We start from the raw sequence: 19,845 nt of genomic DNA, 5'->3' as shown, positions 1-19,845 counted from the left end.
TAGCACGAAGTTCATTTGAGACAGTTTTACTCTGCAATTTGATCTCTTTGCAGTCGTCAGACTCGAATGCTTGATAAACACAGATCCGGATCGTACGAGTGTAAAAACGTGGGCGTGTTTCACCTGACACCTGTGCATCTCTGAAACGAGGAACGGCAAAGCTGACAGCAGACTCATAAATCATCTGGAAGTAGTGGAGTGTAATAATCACTGCTGTCTCCGCACACGTACCACTTAACCTGCAGATTCTGCTCCTTAAAAGCTTTTTCACGCACCGCACTCACACTTGGTTGGGCAGCAGTAGGTTAAATGAAGGGGTTAGTGTTTACCCGGACTACACGCAGCGACACAGGCCCATTCACAGTATGTTACGTATAAATCATTATCATTTTAGACTTCAAAGTCAGAGAGATTTTCCAGTCTGTTTGGTGCTGACTGAAGTCATGATCTCACTGGAGGACTCTGAGAGCGCCGTGCCAAGTCAGAGGTAATTACGCATACAGTCTTAATGAATGATCATAATCACGTATTAATGGCAGAGATTCTGTCAAATCAACGGCGTTACCTTGCAGTTGCTCAATCAGAGTCCAGGCCATTCTCGATCCCTGGGCGTCAAACACAACGTGACCCTGTGAGACACGAGAGGAAAGATCATATCACACCACCGTTTACTTTAGAGACGCTCACATCTGGCTGTTAAGTCGCGATCTCTTCATTTGGCGCATATTACACACACCTTTTCTTCTCGATAATGGAGGGATCACACTTCCTACTCTTTTTAAGAGTTTTTAAGAGTAGGTAGTAGTTCTACTCTTTTTAAGAGTAGGAAGTGACGTGACTTTCAGAGATGGATGGTATATCAAAATAATAAAAAGCAATCAGCCCGTATTTAGCCTATTCCTTATGCAAAACTTCTCTTTACGTCCATCCATCCACTGACGCAGGAATCCATCCATCCATCCAACCACCCCTCCATCCATCCAACCATCCATCCAGCCATCTATCCATCCATCCCTCCATCCCCCCTCCATCCATCCATTCATCCACCCCTCCATCCATCCATCCACCCCTCCATCTACCCATTCATCCATCCATCCACATCTCCATCCATCCACCCCTCCATCCATCTATCCATCCATCCATCCATCCACCCCTCCATCCCCTGACCTAGTAATCCAGAAACCCATCCATCCATCCACCCCTCCATCTACCCCTTCATCCATCCATCCATCTATCCATCCATCCATCCACCCATCCAACAACCTGCTCAAATACCCACTCACCCATCCATCCACCCCTCCATCTACCCATTCATCCATCCATCCATCTATCCATCCATCCATCCACCCATCCAACAACCTGCTCAAATACCCACTCACCCATCCATCCACAAACCTGTCTATCTATCTATCTATCTATCTATCTATCTATCTATCTATCTATCCAGATACCCACTCATCCATCCATCCATCCATCAGCCCAAATCCATCCATCTCTCCCTCCACTGTTACTCACAGAGACTCCCTCGAATGAGCTGGTGTTGAGGGCGCGGTAAATCTCAGCAGTGATGTCCTTGTTGTTGTAGTTAAAGTCCTCCAGCCTGCGGCCTCTGGCCCTTAATGGCCCGACGGTCTTATTGAGTGCCAGAGCGAGAGCCCACACTGCGTCATAGGCGAGCGGTGCTTCCTGGAAACCTCCTGTTTCTTCCGGGTTCTTCCCTCCCAGCTTAGACATCAGCTGGGTCAGGAATTCCTGCGAGGTCTGCGAAACAAACAAGTGAACCGAAATGAAAACATCCCATACGTCACAGATTGATTCATTTTCGTCTTCATTCACATGTGCACATACACAAAAAATATGAACATTTCCTGTGGTGACTCTTTAAAAGGGGGATTCTGAGGAATTCAGGGACAGGAGAGAGAAAGTGGGTTTTGCAGTTATTTCAGCTGCACATGGCAAAAGTGATTTTCTCCTCCTCTCTCCTATCCAAAGTAATGACACCACCATTTTTTACGCTTCAGACAGGCCCATTTAGCCAAAAAGCCAAGGTGTACGTAAATAACTTTGGGCTGTGTGTGTGCGCACATAAAGCATCAAGACTGTCAAAAAGCTTTTCCTGCCTTTCAAATCCACTGCATCAAAGAGCAGTATGGCAGGAGGAAATGAGGGGGAGCAAATCACTCCCGAACGAAGCAAATTTACCATGCCGGTTTTTTCACAAACATGCCTATCCAGTATGAAGTGTGTGTTTTTTTGGCATCAGGTGTAAAGCGCAGGCATCTGGAAATGAGCCCAGAATGAGCAGGATGTGGGAGAACAGCGGGGGCATCTGTACTCATGACAGCTCCCAGCACCGGGCACAGGAGCTGGATGTGCTTCAAACGGCGTCCCCCTGGGGAGCACATTCCCCCCCGAAACTCGCACCTGTCTTCTCATCAGCAGTTTGGACTCCAGAGACAGCTGTCACATCTTCCACGTCTAAGGCTCTGGCTGTGAGCCGATAGGTGACACGATGATGTGTTTTCAAATGTTTGCGCAAAACATGAAGCGCGTCCTATCCATCATGGTCATGTGACCACGCTGAAGTGTCACCGAAAGGACGGCAGCCAAACCCACACGATCAGAGACAGACTGGAACAAAGGTGTTTATTTGAAATCGAAATTTCCGTGATCCCCCCCGTAGCGCGTCGTTTCTTTATGCGACGGCCAAGTTTTTATACTTCAAAAGTTCGACGACATTTAGGTGATTTCCGAATGACTGGTTTTTCGAGTGAGCTCGTCAAAACTCGCGCATAAACACGGTGGATGGAAACCACACCATGGTCTTCACTCTAGAAACCACAGGTGGATGGGAAATACAAAAAGTGGATGGAAACCACATTGTGGTCTTGCGTGTAGTACTCTAAGAGAGGAAATATTGCACTAAGAAAAAAAAAAACACCTAAATTGTATGATAAAAACTCTTTTTCGGGCAAGTGAGAGTGATAGCTTTAATCTCTCTCCCCTGTCAATCAAAGTGACACTAGCCAATCGCTGGTGTCAGTGAGCTCATGTACTGTATGTAGAAGACGACGACTAGCAGTAAATTAACCGCTACCTAAAGCGAAAGCGCATCTTTCACATCCCACGTCCTTTCCCCTTCGGTGACAATTTTATTTGCGTTTAGTCTGCCTGCGAGTTTACTAAAAAAGCGACAAAAGTTTCGTTTTCAGCCGTCTCCCATGCCAGAGTCAACGTAGGTCATTCAATCTTCCATGACAGACTCTACAATGATGAATTTCCTCTTACTCTACCACTATCTCCAAACAAATTCCGTAGCCCGAGCTTCGGAAATACACGACGCTGTTATCACTCAGGTCGAGTCGAAAACAAACATGGAACAGGGGACTAAAAGTAGAAGCCTCACCAGATTGGAGGCTCCTCGAACCGTCTCGGGGTTGAGCATGACGATCTCCGTGGTAACGTGGCCTTCCACCGCCTCGGTCATCTGCTCCACGGTGCAGTTGATCGACGGGTCTTTAATCTTGAACCAGTTGTCGGCGTACCAGCCAATCAGGAACCAGACGTACTTCTTCCCATACAGCTTATCCTTATAGACCTGCAGCCGAGAGGTTTACCAACCAGCAGATTTTCAGCTAGAAAAGACGTTCTTACTGGGAAGCCATTAATCACGCTGGATTAAAGCACTAGAGACCGAACCTCACAGAAGACTTTCCGGGCCTCCGTCTCATAGAACAGCCCCACGATGATCCGAGCATCCTGGCGCTGTGGGAAGAGAGAGGAAAAAAGGTCGAGAAATGCTAACACTGTGACACGGAGAAGGAGAAGGAGGGAATGAGGAACAGAAAGACAAGACACATGTCTAAAACGCATCATGCTGTGAAAGTATTCTCATGTTAACATACATGGAAAGGGTTACCAGAAGGGCGAGTGTATGTGTGTGAAACGCTGCAGTGATCCTCGAGCTTTGTGAAACCGCAGACCGCACACCGCTCCTTTACTTCCCTCTTATAGTTGTGCTATATTCCAGGTTACCATGGTATCTCAAATGATAGCCAATTAATCTCCTGTATCAAAACTAGGTCAGCTGAACGGGCTGCCATCATGTGGGCACGGGGAGATAGAGAGAGCGAGAGAGAGAGGAGACTCCCTGAAGAGACTGGAGAGAAGAATAAGATCAGATCCACGTTCCAATTTATATGATTTTCTCTTCCAAAATACGAACCACAGACATCTTGACGCACCCTGTGGTATTTCTCCGGGAACAAGGATGATTACTTTGGTCATAACAAGGTAGTCCTACTTTACTGCATCCATGCTGTGTGTGTGTGTGTGTGTGTATGTGTTGGTGAGAATCGTTCTTTCCGTGTGGGTGTTTTTATGCGTGTGGATGCTTCAGACCTGATGTTTATATAATACGGAATATCTTCGGCGTGACCTTTAACCTTCAACTTTTGATAGAAGCGTCTGATAAATATGTACGGAAATATAAATCGGTTTCAGCGCACATCTAACTTGTAGTGATTGTGTGGACAGTACGTTTGTGTATTTGCGCGTGTGTGTGTGTGTGTGTAGGTGGAGGAGAAACAGAGCAGAGGTGGAGGAGAAATGAAGGCACCTTCAGGTTCTTGACAGCCACGGCAGGGTCGGTGAGGAAACTCTGCCTCACGCTGATCTCGATTCCGGCCTCCTTCACTCTCTGCTCCAAATCATCCAACGTCTGGGGAGAGAGACGGGGGGGGGGAGACGGGGGGGACGAGGGGGGGGGGGGTGAAAAAGAGGGTGAAGATGGGAAGAAAGGAGAAAGGTAGGTGGGTCAGGTGACAATTAGAAAATGAAGAGGGTAAATAGGAGAGGGGAGAAAGAAAGAGGAGGCAAAAAGTTGGACGGATGGAAAGATAAAGAGGGAGAAAAGAAAGAAAGAAAGAAAGAAAGAAAGAAAGACAGTGGGAATTGAAGAATGAAGGAGTGAAAAAAGGGATGGACGGATTAACAATGAGAGAGAGTCCAAAATATTGACGGTGTCAGGGAAAGATTAAGAAAGAGTTAAAAAAAGGGGGGGGGGGGTGTAAAAAAAAAAAAAGAAAAAGAATGAGACAGGCAGAGAAGAAGAAGAGAGAGAAGGGGAAGGCAAAGAGAAAAAATATAGGGAGAAAAACAGAAATAATAAGAAGGAAGAAGGGAATTAGGAAAAGGAGAAAAAAAAGACAGAAAGAAAAAAGAAAGGGAGGAAAGAAAAGGCGGAAATGGAGGGAGACAGGTAAGAAAGAAAGATGGAGTGAAAAGGGGGAGAGAAAAAAGGAGGCAAAGACAGATGGACAGAGAAAGAAAGGCGGAAAGATGGGGAGTGGGAGGAAAAGAGTGAGAAAGAGGAAAGAGATGTGCGAGAGCGAGGCAGAAGAGAGAAAGAATAAGAGAGCAAATGATAGCGGAAGGAGAAAAACGAAGGGAGAAAAGTGGATGCAATAAGAAAGGAGGGAGGAAAGACAAGGAGAGGTCAGAAGGTAAGGAGAGGAAGAAAGATGGAGAGAGAGAGAGAGAAAAAGAGAAAGGAATGAAGAGAGAGAGAGAGAGAGAGAGAGAGAACAGACAGCAGAAAAGAAGAGAATTAAAAGCGAATTAATGTTCAAGTCAGAAGTGGAGAGGAAAAGGGACAGGTTTATGATGGAGAGATAGAGAGAGAACATAGAGGTGTCCAGAAGTGAGGAAAGAGAGGAAAGAGAGCGTGCAGGTTGTATTTATTTACTCAGGAGTTATTTACTGTTTACAGCTCTGACGGCGTGGATAAAATGTTTATGATAAAGATGATTTATTTCCGCTTCACTGCGTAGCTGTAGACTCTGGCTCTGTATTACAGCCAGTTTCATCGATCCCGATGAGTTCGGTCCGAGTGCGGATCTGTGGATGTGTACCCGAAACATCGCAATCCGACTCAATTATTCTTTAATATACACATCATATGTAATCCGAACAACGTGTACAGCGTCTGTCGTCATGCCAACCATACGATAGCGGAGAAACGACTCCATGGACGCGACACCAAATGACCTAATAGGATTATACTACAGTATAAACATACTGCAGTAACGTCGTCGTCGTCTCTCCCCCCCGCCCCCCCCCCCCCCCAAATCTTACTCACTTTAATTTGTTCTACTTCCTGAAAAAAAAAAAAATAGACTCGACGCCGAAACTCCCGCTTCACTGCAGCTCACTTCAGGTGTAAAATTTGGATCAGTGCAGAGATTACAAACTGTAGTTTTGTCATCATTCCACACACGAGACATCATCTTTACACACAGCACGAAATCCATGTGTTTCCCCGCCCTCTTTTGATTGACAGGATATAATCCGCCCTGATCGTCAGATGTTTTTAAACTATCATCTGATGGCCTACGGTGTGAAAATCGCCTTTATACGCCGATACATCTGTGCATCTCTAGTTGCATGTGAACGTGTGATACACAGTAACGACGTGCGCCGTGAAGAAATGCACGTGACTCACGGAAGTGAAGACCTCCGTGGTCTGCTGGATGGTGGCGATCTTGGTCCACTTCCACTTCTGGAAGAGCTGCACGCGCGTGGGGTTGTGCAGCGTGGCAGACGGGTGCGTGCGGAAGAACGTGGGGAACCGCCGCCGGTTGGACAGAGCCGGAGAGCTGGAGCCGTACGAGAGCTGCGGCACAACAACAACAACAAAACGTTAAGAGGAGAGGAAAAAACGTAGATCCATCAAAGAGTGCGCCGTGAGCACACCGAAGCCTCGGCTTTAACGACCGGCGTAAATCCCGAGATAAGAAACGAACAGGAGGGGGAACTGTAAACAGGGAGGAAATGAAGCGTGGAATTAGAGCTTTCTAATTAAAGTAGGTTATGGAGGCTCGGTGCTTTGATCTCATAAGTGATCTCATTTGATCTCGTTTTAGTATTTCAGAGGGTTTATGTTTTTTATTGCTCGTTAGCATTTCAGTGAATGCTCATTGTGAGATGGCGGTCTGATGAGTGCGAGTGTGGGAAACGCTCTAGTAGAGATGATGGAATACAGACATTCAGACTGAACAGATAATGTGTGGGCACGCTACCGGGGTTTGTTTTCCTTTCTTTTCTTTTCAGAAAGGTTCACAGGGTACGTTTGGGCGTGGGGCTCATAATCCGAGGAAGAATTCCTTCTGAATGGATTTGTGCTATTCCGTGTGTCACGTTTGCGTACGCAGTCTCGCAGAACGGTACCGCAGCGTTACGTTCATCCGTTTGCTGTTGATTTATTAACGATGCGTATGACCAAAAGTTTGTGGACACCTGACCGTCGCACTCATATGTGGTCTTCTCCAAACTGTATATACTTCTCACGACTGTATAGAGTGCATTTACATGCTGTAGCATTACAATTTCTCTTCACCGGAACCCAAACCGGTTCCGGCGTGACGATGCCCCTGTGCAATAAAGTGAGCTCCATGAAGACACGGCGTTGAAGAACTCGAGTGTCCTGCACAGAGCGTTGACTGAACACCTTAGGGATGAACTGGAACTGGAGCCTCATCATCATTATCCCGACATCAACGCCTGATCTCATCCTCACTGACGCTCTTGTAGCTGAATGAACACAAATCCCCACAAAATCTAGTGGAAAGCCTTCCCAGAAGAGTGAAGCGCATTATATCAGTAAAGGAGAAATAAATCTGGGATGGGATGATCAACAAGAACATATGGGTGTGATTTCCACATGGACGTTCTCGCTGTGGTTGCTGGGACTACGGCTGCCTTTTTAGCACTCAGGTCTCCTTTAGTGAACAGTGGACTAGTTCAACAAACAGACCTCATCTAAAACCATCATGAACTTTCTCTTACTTTCACTCTATCCGTTGTTCCCCAGATGAGGACGGGTTCCCTTCTGAGTCTGCTTCCTCTCAAGGTTTCTTCCTCATATCATCTCAGGGAGTTTTTCCTCACCACCGTCACCACCGGCTCGCTCAATAGGGATAAATTCACACACTTAAAATCCGTATCCTGTGTTTATATATTTCTGTAAAGCTGCTTTGAGACAATGTCCATTGTAAAAAGCGCTACACAAATAAAACTGAATTGAATGGTCAGGTGTGCACGTATTTTTGGCCATACAGTGTACGTCTTGTTTTTTTTTCCTCTTTAGTGTTTCTGGTGAATTTAACGATTTGGAGCAGGAAAACAGAGCGCTACAGCGAGCAGTTTTAAGTCCAGCAGAGGGTTATCTGGGTCACAGATATAGAAAAAGAGCTGAGCATTAAAAATGAAGAGGGTCGATTGCGAAATGGAAAGAACCAGCTCTGCACTTTTCACAAGGTCAGGAAATGACACAGATACCAGGTTCTATTTTTATACCTGAGAACTCCTCCACGAAGGAGTCCCCACCTGCTAAAGGAATTCTGAGCTCTGCTTGCTACCCGATTGAGCTGTCACATGGATTCATTACACTTATCTGATAAGAAGATAAGGATAAGGGGATTTATATCCTCTGGGGGACTATCGGACTATGTTAACTCTACCAGGAACCGGAGATAAAACACTCCGAAGCCTGAAGAGATGCCTCTGCTTTCCGATCTCACATGCAGGGGTCGATTTGATGGTATGACATCATAAAAGGTTTTTTTTTTTTTAAAAAAAAAAAAAAAAAAAAAAAAGGACAAAAATAACTGTCCTTCACCTCCATGGGTGTGCTTTCTGGTCACAGTGGAGCTTCCAAGAGAGGAACGATTTTTTTCAGAAAATAACAGTTTTCATGACATCAAGTGGTTTTTGACCTCCAGGCCAATCAGGTCACAATTAGGGGGAGGGTTCGTTTTCTTCTCTCCTGTTAGCTCGCTGCTTTCCTGTCAGGTGTCACCAGTTTCTTGTTCTTTTTCTGGTTTGTGTTCATGTTTCTCGTCTCTTGTTTCTCGTTATTGTCATGTAGCGGAGAAGGAACTCTGAACTAGAGTCCCTATATCACTACATCACAGTCACATGACCCCCTGCACCTGAATCGCGTTCTTGTTAACGCAGCCACTGCACTATATCACTACATCACAGTCACATGACCCCCTGCACCTGAATCGCGTTCTTGTTAACGCAGCCACTGCACTATATCACTACATCACAGTCACATGACCCCCTGCACCTGAATCGCGTTCTTGTTAACGAGCACTCATGTGTCTATAGCCACAGTCACAGACGTTTGTCTTTCTTTGTCGTTGTCTTTGGTTTATGTCTAGTCTTTGCCATAGTGTTTTGCCTCGAGGTCGTAGTGTCTTCTCTGCTGTTGTTTTTGGTCTTTATTAAACTTATTATCTGCACTTGCATCCGTCTCCGTCTCCAAATCATGACCATTATCCTAGTTATTTCACAAGTGCTATCCTCGTGTTGATAGATATATAGATAGATAGATCGCAAGCGTGGAGTACGAGAGTGTGAAGCGCTTCAAGCACTTCCTTTAAGATCTAGATTTGATTTCGATTTATTGCCACCTGCACAGGTACAAAGCAGTACAGGTACATCGGAATTCTAGTGCGTAACTCTTCGAGTCAACTTTTATTGGAATGACACAATAAACACAACATTACAACAACAACAACAACAACAACAAAACATATATATACATACGAGTTTAATTGAACAAATATGACATTTAAAATAAATGATTATATAAAAACTCAATCTGGCATAGCCAGTAAGATCACTAATAATACAAGCAATTCAGAGACCGTCGAGCGAATGAATTAAGATGAGAGGTGTGATATTTCCCTCCAGCCTCAAAGTCTTTTGCAATCGGTTTGACTTTAATTAAAGGAAATGAAAGCAAAAGAGCCATTGAAGTAAAAAAAAAAAAAAAGTATTTGTAAAGTTGTAATCTTGTTATTATTAATTAATAATTAATCAATTTTATAGTCTTTGTTTTATAAGTGTTCTGACAATTTCCAAAACTTTTTAAATTGAAAATATGTTCTTGCAAAACTTTTTTTTTTTTTTTGCCAGAGCTTTGATAGTAATTTCCTATTATTATTATTATTATTATTGTTGTTGTTGTTGTTGTCAATGTTTATTTGTTTGTGCTACATGCATAAACAATTTGGGGGGGGGGGTAGAAAATGAATCATTAACTCCACCCTTCCCCACCTGGGTTAATAATAATTAATAATTAATAATAATTAATTGTTTATTCTTGCTATTTTCCAAAAAATCCCCCCCCCCACCCCCCCCAAAAAAAAAAAAAAAAAAGCTGATTCTGGTACAGGCACAGAGATTATTAACTGCAATCTCACTTCCTTGGAATGACTGATTATTTAAAACTTTGATTACTTTGGAAGACCCTTTATTTATTTATTTATTTTTAAATCTCAACTGAATTAGAAGTGAGGAAGAACATAATATAAGCCTGGAGTTAAAAGCCCGACAGTGGCGTCCTGGCAGTTCTGAGATTTGAACTCACAAAGCAAAGCTTTTAAATAAATGGACTCTGGGATACTCACCACTATGAGGTTCCACATACGAGCCGCCTCAGCCACCAGCGTGGACACTGAGCTACACCCGGGCATCAGCACGATTTTTATAGGCTCCGTGTAGAGCAAGTCGTATAGCAATTTAGTGGCTTCCCCAGGGTCGCACTGAAAGATCAAAAGAAAGATATTTGAGTAGCTGGTGCGTATTTCACCTCTTACCTCCGAGTCTATCCGGCGCGTCGCGTGGTGCACTGCAAACAAATGAAATATTTCCCTGCTGCAGTTGCCTTCCACGAAGATCCGAAGATCTCTCTACGGCGAGATGCATTCGAGAGATTTATTCAACACGATGTCACACCGACAGTGGGACAGAGATACAGATATACGTTTAATAAGCATTTAAAGAAAACGTTGATTTGTACAGCACCGTGGCTTCTATCGCCATCGCCGTCGCCGTCGCCGTTCTATCGGCGTCTGACGATCGCCGTCGTTAAATTCGTCTTAAATGTGGTGTTGAGGAAGAATCGATATCTCATTCAAATGATAATTGTGGCCTAACACCAGCATTGATCATTGTGTTCAGGGAGGAATGAGCTGCGGTAGTTGGCCTTGAGCTGTGCTCATGATGGAGAGGGTGTGCACTCTCATTTATTCTCGACGGTCTCAGGGACAAAGACTCGCATTTTAATGCACATAACAAAGCTCGCACGTCAAAAAACAGTACAAACTATGAATGCAGTCTGATTACACAGGCTCCAAGCTTGATTTTGCTTGATTGGTGCAATCACGCAAATTGAATCAGCGATGCCCTCCAGCAACATACTCCTCTGTACTTAATGTCTGATCTGGCAGTCGTCGCCCTCCCTTTCCCCGTCTGTCTCTCTCTCTCTCTCTCTCTCGATGCTTTTAATTTCAGCTAAATGCACCAATAAATCAGGAAATCGTTGGAGTCACAACAAAGGGCCTGCTTTTAGTGCGGAACGGTCCGCTTTGTTGGAATTGAAATGATCCGCTGTGAAAGGTACAAAAGTGATGAGACATTGCACTCAATTAAGGCAAATGGGGAAATTAGCCGTCGCCATTTTTTTTTTTTTCTGACGCAGCAATTTGTCCACGGGTCTTGTTCAATAACAGAAACAAAGCAAAACGTTCCTCTTCTTCTTCAACAATACAAACATCTGGCCGTGCGATTTTGAACCTGAACGCCTCGGTTGAACGCGATTTACACGCCGGGTTCACTGGAACACAAACCATTCTCGGTCAGCAAAGGTGGCGCGAATACCCGATCAGACTCATCCGAATGAAATGACCTCGGATAAACCTCGCTTCAAATCCTTCACTCGCGTTAAAGTAGAAAAAGGATTCGACGCTTGCGGAAAAACACCTCTGGCTCGAACCGCACGCCGATTTAGCGATGGAAAATCAGCGCCTCTTTCACCAAAATAAGCAAGTCGGCTAAGGCTAACTCACAACAGCTATATTCCTCATCTAAGAGCAAATAGCTGTGTGAGTGTGTGAGTGTACGGAGCAGCAGATAGATTACAGCGATCGTCGTGTTTTTGCCGTCACATGTGAAAGTTGAGATTTTCAGAATGTTTGGACATTTCTATGCCTCGTTGACGGGCGAGGGGTCGGGGGAGAACGGCCAGATCGGACTGGTCTGAGCTGACAGGATGGCTTCGGTAACTCAAATAACCACTCTATACAACCGTGGTAAGCAGAAACGCATCCCAAAAGGCACAACATGTTACAATTTGAGGCGGATGCGCTAGAACAGTAGATCAAATCTGGTGGCAAACAGGCCATATTTTTATATCTTCAACTGTCCATGTGAACATTAACTGAAGCTCTTGACCTGTACTTTACCTGTATGATATTATACATTGTGCTGCTGTCACAATTAATGCCTGATTGGATAACTGCATAACAACTGAATACTAATGCAAGGCACTGTGTACATCCTCTTGTGTTTTTAGTGCTAGTGCAGATTGGCAGCAATATCTTGCCCACTCCCAGGAGATTCTGCCTGATCTCGCTCTCTCTCTCTCTCTTTCTTTTTTCCATTCCTGAGGGAAGCCATGCGTGAGGATCACTCTCTCCGTAGTGCAGCTGGGTCCCTTTGTGCCAAATCAACTGAAAATCCTGCCAGGCCAACTGTTTTTTTTTTTCTTTCTTTCTTTCTTTCTTATTTTCTTCCTTTTTTTTTTTTTTTTTGGAACGTTCAGACATCTGAGGTCTAAGAAACTAGGCGTAAAACTCACGTCGGGATCTATTGATTGACTCCAAATAACAAAACAGCAAAACGTGTCGCAGAGACGCAAGAACCGTTCAGATGGGAAAAGACTGTCCGACATATGTCTGTTACATAACGTTGCTGAAGGACGTGTGATCCTGTCGCATGGGATTAGCAATCTCCGTATAAATTACAGGGATGCGATTGAAAAGTCCATTCATTGTACAGATACTACAGACACCTCATATCGATAATACACACGGATTCTTTTGCCTTCTATTATAACGGCTTGGGCATTAGTTGGTCACACGACTATAACATGTACAGTATGTAGGCTGTACCTGTGCTAGGAATTGCAGTAACTAAAATCCGTATAATCCCCGGAAGTGTATAAATGCAACACAATAAACTTTTAAACCTCATCTAGATTTCATTACTCAGCGTTTTAAACTGTTTTTTTTTTTGTTTACATCGGGAGATGATAGAGCAGAGACCGTGCGTCCTGGAGCGTCTTCTACCAAAGAAAAACCACACAGAATAAACATATAATGGAACATGTTCAAACATATTGGGATTTCAAAAGAATGAGAAAATTGGGCGTAGACTAAAGATAATTGGGCGTAGACTACAAATAGGACTGTATAAATAGGGCAGTGAGTCTGTGTACAGATTCAGATCACTTTGGGACGTCTCACTGTTTGGATCTCATGTTGCTTTTCGAACAATAAGCTGGATTTTTGTTTCTTTCATCCAACGTGTCCCAGGCTTTCACTTCCAGTTGTGTTTTTGAGTGAGTATGACTACTTCTGGAGAAAAAGGTCATCAGCACGTCCTAGTCGTTTTTTGGACACGACACCAACTTGCCGGTTTGAATGGGATATACCCTCGCCAGCCACTTTATTAGGAACACGTGTAACTTGTAACACCTGCAATTATCCAACCAGGGAATGAATGAATGAATGAATGAATGAATAAATAAATAAATAAATAAATAAAACAGGCACAATTTAAGTAGTTTTGTCTTAAACTGTCCAGGTTTGGTGACTCTGTGCCCTCTGTAGTCTCAGATTCCTGATCTCGTCTTAAAGCTTAAACCCGTTCATGCATGTGTTTTTCATACCTATAGCCAGATTCTTTAGGTTTCTTTTTTGATTTAAAATTGCTTGATATATGATTTTGTATCTGTCTAAATATCAAATATTACAAGGTAAATGGATTGTTCATGAGTAAAAAAAAAATAAAAAAAATGGCTAAAACGGTATATTTGAAATTAGAATAATAATAATGATGATGATGATGATGATGATGTCCAGAACATTCAGATCTAAAATATGTAACGGTAAGAACAAACATTTTAGAAAATATCAGTTCCGAGCATACAAAACGTACACAGTTTAGGTCTGTTGCATGACGCGAAGAGAAAACAAACAAACAGAAAAATGCCTTAAAAATCGAAGGCATTCGGTGGAATCTGGCTCAAATACATTTATTATTTTTTTTAAACTTTATTTTATTAGATCTTTTTAAATTTTATGCAGAAAGTTAGTAGAGACGTTTACGGTAATTTTCAGTAATGCTCTCGGGTTATTTGGAGATGATTTCCATCCTGCATATTATCCTAAAATACAAAAAAGAGCCTTGACTCTTATTGACTATTCGTCTAACTGTCAACATGCTGTGTGTTCTGAGATGCTTTTCTGCACACCACGGCTGTAAAGAGCGGTTATTTGAACTAATAAAGTGGTTAAGAGATCCTTGGGTAATAATTACATTACCTCAACTGCCCTATGTAAAAATATATATTTTTTAATCCAGTCCAAACTGAATGAGAGTTCATGGGAATGCAGTGTGCAGCAAATAGTGAACCGACATACTGTAGAGCTTTATTAAATATTAAACGTTTATTAAATAATATATCTACTGTCTGTATAATACCCTTCTGGAGTGTCGGAGTCATTTCTTTTTACATCTTAATGTTCGTTTCCTGGCTTGACCCTGGTGTCTTTCACCAAATTAGACCAGACATGACAAACCACCAGGGAAAAAAAACCCCCATACAAATAATGATGATTCTTATCAATGCGCTATTATACGCTATAGGATTTCCACAGAGCCACAACTATCCATGATTGGTAGAATAAATGAGCATACTACCTTCCTCTCTCTCTTTCTCGTCCATTAGGGTAACTGTTTGGGGGAGAGAAAAAAAAAGCAGCAGGTTGGAAAGATGCGGTTGCTTCACGTTAGCCTTTACCCTCCCGGACCACAGCTGTTGTGCTATAGGGGAGAACGAGGTCGTAAGATAAACAACCCGGGAGAATTTATGGTGAGAATCTGGTGTCCTATTCCACTGTTTATTATATCGGCTAAACCTACAATATAGGTCACAGTGAAATTACTGACTGTAGCCCATTTGTTTCTATGCACAATCTGTTAGCCACGCTCTGCTCAGTCCCTCGGGACCGTGACTTTTCAGATATTATTGGGAAGGCAACATTGGCATGGTAGTGGGTGATGAGCTGGAATGATTGTACTGCGCTCAGGAGAGCTGCTGCGGGTTTTAAGCACTGTACAAGTTTAGTACTGTTAATTGTGGAACTGCTTTATCTACATAGTTTTTTTTTTTTCTCCCCCCAGAGGCAGCTTCGCAGAGGTTTGTTTCGGTGGCACAGTATAACGAATTATTTCACTGTCGAATTCTCAAGTCGGTCAGAATGATTAATCCTCTGTAACTTTAATTCAAATCCCAGATTCAAAGGGACTCGTATGGCCACATCACATCACTCCGTCTTTGATTATTTTCCTATATACGGAATATCCCATGATGTCTTCCCCCCCCCCTTACTTTACCACTTAAATTCCCAACTATTTATATAGTAACATATCTGAATATACTGTAACGTATATACAGTACTCTTATACAGTACTCAATATACAGTACTCTTCAGTGATTATTATGATTTATACAGTAACTGCAGTGTATATAGAGTGAAATATGTGTAATTATGAGAGAAAAATGTGTGGACCAGACAAAGAATCGTCTGGTTTTAAGAGTTTAAATGAAAAAGAAAATTGAGCGACGCAAGGGAGTAGCTAGCCGATTAGTCTTTCAAATTACAAAACCTTTTCATTACAAGCGCAGGTTATCTCTGGCTTGATACTGCAATTATGCTATTAGCCAGAGCAATTCAGTGAACCTAATTAGCATTAATTTTAGCTTAGAGAATAAACGGATACTTTTATTTTCCAAAACAAGCATGGCTGATGACTACACTGAGCGAATGATTAGCTAGCTAGTCCATTAAAAGGAATTTTCATTTATTTATTTGTTTATTTTTAAATGTTAATTTGATCATGTGGACACGTCCGTTTTAGTTCCAAAGTATCTCCAAATGTAACTGCGGTTTAATTGACGTCTTTTTACGGGCTGGTGGTTTTTAAGATGGATCAAATGACTGATCTGACCCTCCTGTCTCCTACAGTTATAGCTGTGCAGTCATGCCTTATTGAGTATACTGAAATAAAAGGGACATCGCTAATAAGTTCAGTCACACCCAGCTCCAGCACTGATCCCAATCTAGGCCGGACCTTCCTACACATCCTGAACTCACCTGTTTACATGCAATTAACTCGGCGTATTAAAATAACTCTTTCTGTATTGTTTATTGCAGGGTATTTTGTTGTTGTTCTTCTTCTTAAGTTGGAATTCTGAGCACTGTTTCCTGGATGTCTTCCTGTACTTGACCGGTTCACTTTTTTTTTTTTCTTTTTTTTTTTTTTTATCTCTGTTTGACTTCTTGCTGTTTTAGCCACACACAATTCTGCCTGCTGATTTGGATTGTCAATACATATTAATCTCATGTTTACATCCACCTGCCTCCAAATTCGTGACATCAGTACAGTGCATTATTGATGGAAGAAGAAGAAGATGAAGAACAAGGCTTCATTTGTCACATATACATTACGGCACAGTGAAATTATTTTTCTTCGAAATATCCCAGCTTGTTCGGAAGGTGGGGTTTAGATATATTTTTATTACAGTAGTAGCATCAGATATAGGCTATGATAAAACTAAATATGATGCAATATGATGCAATCGCCACCCATGTCACAGAAACGTGCTTTGTCCCCCGCGCTATGAATATGCATGAATATGTCACGATATGAATAACAGATTCACGTGGTCTAGTTAATAAATATCACATCGTTTTTGGTGCAGATGAGCACACCTGTCTTTGACCAGGTCGGAGATTTAGTGCGTAATAATTTATGAGCTTTTGTGCACTCTGCTTTATTTCCTTTGGCAAGAAAAACAAGTAAGTAAACAGAGGCAATAAGGGCACTAATGGCTTGGCAGCATATGTAGCCTGACTGACTCGCTGATCTAATGCTGGACTCGGAGGAAATTAGATTGCAGTCCAATCAAGGTTAATAAATGTTGGCACCCTGTTTAAAGAAAGGCCACAATCAGAGGTGACACTGGAGCTGAATCCTTAATGACAAATAAACTTTTGCCGCTTGGTGTCTCTCCACATGAAGCCTTCGTCATGAATCATCGGCTTCATAGAGCTGTCCATGGTGCTGAATATTATATATATATATATATATATATATATATATATATATATATATATATATATATATATATATACATAAAAATGTACATTCTCTCTCTCTCTCTCTCTCTCTCTCACACACACACACACACACACACACACACACACAATATGATTGTTGTTATGGTTACATCCCGAAGGCCTTTATCTCATGCGCTATCCAAACACTGGATCCTGTAAATAATCCCTTTGTGCAAAGATTCATGTCAATATTACTGCTTAATTTCATTTAGCACTAACAGCAGTAGTGAAACTTAAATGTAGGTCTAGCTGATACAATGATTTACGCTAGCTGTCATGACTGCATTTCACAAAAGGTAGTATACGTGCCATTCATTTCGATCTGTAATTAAATTTAGTCTCGCATTACATAGAAAAGAAGGCATTTACCGGCTAATGGCGAGCAAAGGATCGTCCAAATTATCCACTACATCACAATTTTATGATATTTTCAAGTGGACACTTAGAATATTGCGAGTAAATAAAGTCACGGGTCACAATTAGCAGATTCATTAGACCGGCACAGGTGAACATGCAGTAAAAATTTTATACCCTGCCCATTAATTCTGTATACCAGGAAGTTAGATACAGTCAAAATGCAACTGTAATTACATCGATGTGCCTAATGGGTTAATATATAAGCATGTTGGATTGTAACCATGATAATAAGGCATTGTACACACTGGCATTTAAGTTGAAAGGTGGATTGTCTGATGTACTTGTGGTATTTGTTTTTGTTTTGCTTGCCATGCCTGTTTTACATGCCATTTTGCCATTATTTCTTCTTCTTCTTCTTCTTATTATTATTATTATTATTACTACACATTTTTTTGTTTTAGATTTCTTATGCGTCGATCAACACGGGTTGTTTTAAATGTGCTTTAGAAATAAATCTTCCTTCCTTCCTCATTACGTTCCCTAAACAAACCGTATTCAGTTTTAAATTGTCTGGACCCGAGTGTAATCCTAAGCTTGGTGTTTTCGGCGCACTTCATCTGTGCTTCGTCCATTATCTCCTTACATTTTGTTGATCATTATCTCTTACATAGGATAAAACACGTGATATTGATAAATATTGCAAACTGCATGAAGAGGTTGGGTTGATTGTTTGTCTTTTTTTAGACGAACCTTTAACATCAGCACGTGCCTTGCAATGCTTTAGTAGTGGAATAATACACTTATGGGTGTGCTTTAATTATTGGAACATAATCCACAAAGGAATGTCCTGAAGTGTTTGAGTCCTGATATGACACTGCAATTAGCCAACTCTAATGTTTATTCATGTAAAAAAAAAAAAAATGACACGTCACATGGTTTATCTGTTTATAGTTACATTTAAGGTTGTGGGACAGCCATGAAACAAGCTAGTTCCTGTTATCACGTACGTTATAGCAGCGATAAACAGTCGTTCCCTCACCAGCCTCTCGTTTTTCCTCATTCTCGGAAGCTCGTCATGCTACTGAGAAACTGCAAAGTGCAAAATCCTCAGCCTCTCGGAAAACTTACTGATGCAACGTTACAAAGCACTGACATTGGAGACTCCTCACAGAAAACTTGTATCTTCTGGCCGCTAAATTGATCCGCTGAGGTAAAACTATCCCGGATGCTATGCATATTTGTATTATCATTATCATATAGAATATACAAATATACATATCACAGTAAGAAGAACACACCATTTACTGCTATGTTTATCAGCCTGTAGATTATGATTATTTCCAGCTGTGCGTTAGTAGTACATAAGGGCCTAGTCTGGTCTGTATGCTTCTCCGTATGCGTGCTCAGCTGTGTGCTCTGTCACAATAACACTGACCCGCTTGCTTCATCTATTGAGTCATCCGTCTCCATTTTTGCAGTAAATGTAAAAGGATGTGATCTCTATCTCTCTCTATCGCTCTCTCACTCTCTGTATCACTCTCTCATTCTCTCTGGCTCACTCTCTCTCTCTCTCTTCTTTGTGGTGGGAATCTGTAGAGTTATGTGTTTGTTTGAACTGCAGTCGTCTAGGTAACTGTTGCCATGCCAACCACCAGCCCCCAGCATCCCCTCCTCCTTCGTACCTTTGAAGTGGGGCTCCAATGCAGAGCCGTTTCAGCCAATCACAGTGGCGTTCTTAGCAAAACCAACCAGTCACAGCGAGTTAACTGTTTGCAGCCTGTATGTGTGTGTGTGTGTGTGTCTTTCAGTCTCAAACTCTCACTGTGTGTGTGTGTGTGTGTATGTGTATTTGTGTGTGTGCGCGCTGGCATCTCCGATGCGGAGGAGGAGGTTAGCAGGTGGGAAATGACGGCGTGAGGGAAAGAGAGAGAGAGAGAGAGAGAGAGAGAGTGCTGGAGAGTGAGAGGAACGACGTGAATTAAAGAGATAGTCCCATGTCACAATAAATCTCGCTGAAGTGAACATAATCTACAGGGAAACGCATCCACGACCATAACGAACAAACTCTCATTACTTATGTAACCATAACACATTTCCAACACGATGCGTAACGAGCCGTATGAATCACACGAGGACGGTTTATTATCGGACTAATCCCGACTAATGACAA

General features: G+C 42.3%; 1 protein-coding gene across 2 annotated transcripts in view; it reads right to left on the bottom strand.

Annotated features, from left to right (window-relative positions):
• Nucleotides 1-19,845, bottom strand: part of gabbr1b (gamma-aminobutyric acid (GABA) B receptor, 1b) — a 99,107-nt gene that overhangs the window by 37,309 nt on the left and 41,953 nt on the right. For both annotated transcript variants that reach the window (XM_017482470.3, XM_017482471.3), the window contains exons 7-13: nucleotides 10,479-10,613; nucleotides 6,503-6,673; nucleotides 4,619-4,720; nucleotides 3,700-3,765; nucleotides 3,407-3,598; nucleotides 1,516-1,761; nucleotides 566-629 (exon numbers count right to left, since the gene is read on the bottom strand). In XM_017482470.3, coding sequence (XP_017337959.2) covers nucleotides 566-629; nucleotides 1,516-1,761; nucleotides 3,407-3,598; nucleotides 3,700-3,765; nucleotides 4,619-4,720; nucleotides 6,503-6,673; nucleotides 10,479-10,613 — 976 coding nt within the window. The remainder of the gene's footprint in view (nucleotides 1-565; nucleotides 630-1,515; nucleotides 1,762-3,406; nucleotides 3,599-3,699; nucleotides 3,766-4,618; nucleotides 4,721-6,502; nucleotides 6,674-10,478; nucleotides 10,614-19,845) is intronic.

The sequence above is a fragment of the Ictalurus punctatus genome, chromosome 12 (genome assembly GCF_001660625.3).
Source record: "Ictalurus punctatus breed USDA103 chromosome 12, Coco_2.0, whole genome shotgun sequence".
Taxonomy (NCBI): Eukaryota; Metazoa; Chordata; class Actinopteri; order Siluriformes; family Ictaluridae; genus Ictalurus; species Ictalurus punctatus.
Note: the sequence above shows the minus strand (reverse complement) of the source record. Positions and strands in the feature narration are given on the sequence as shown.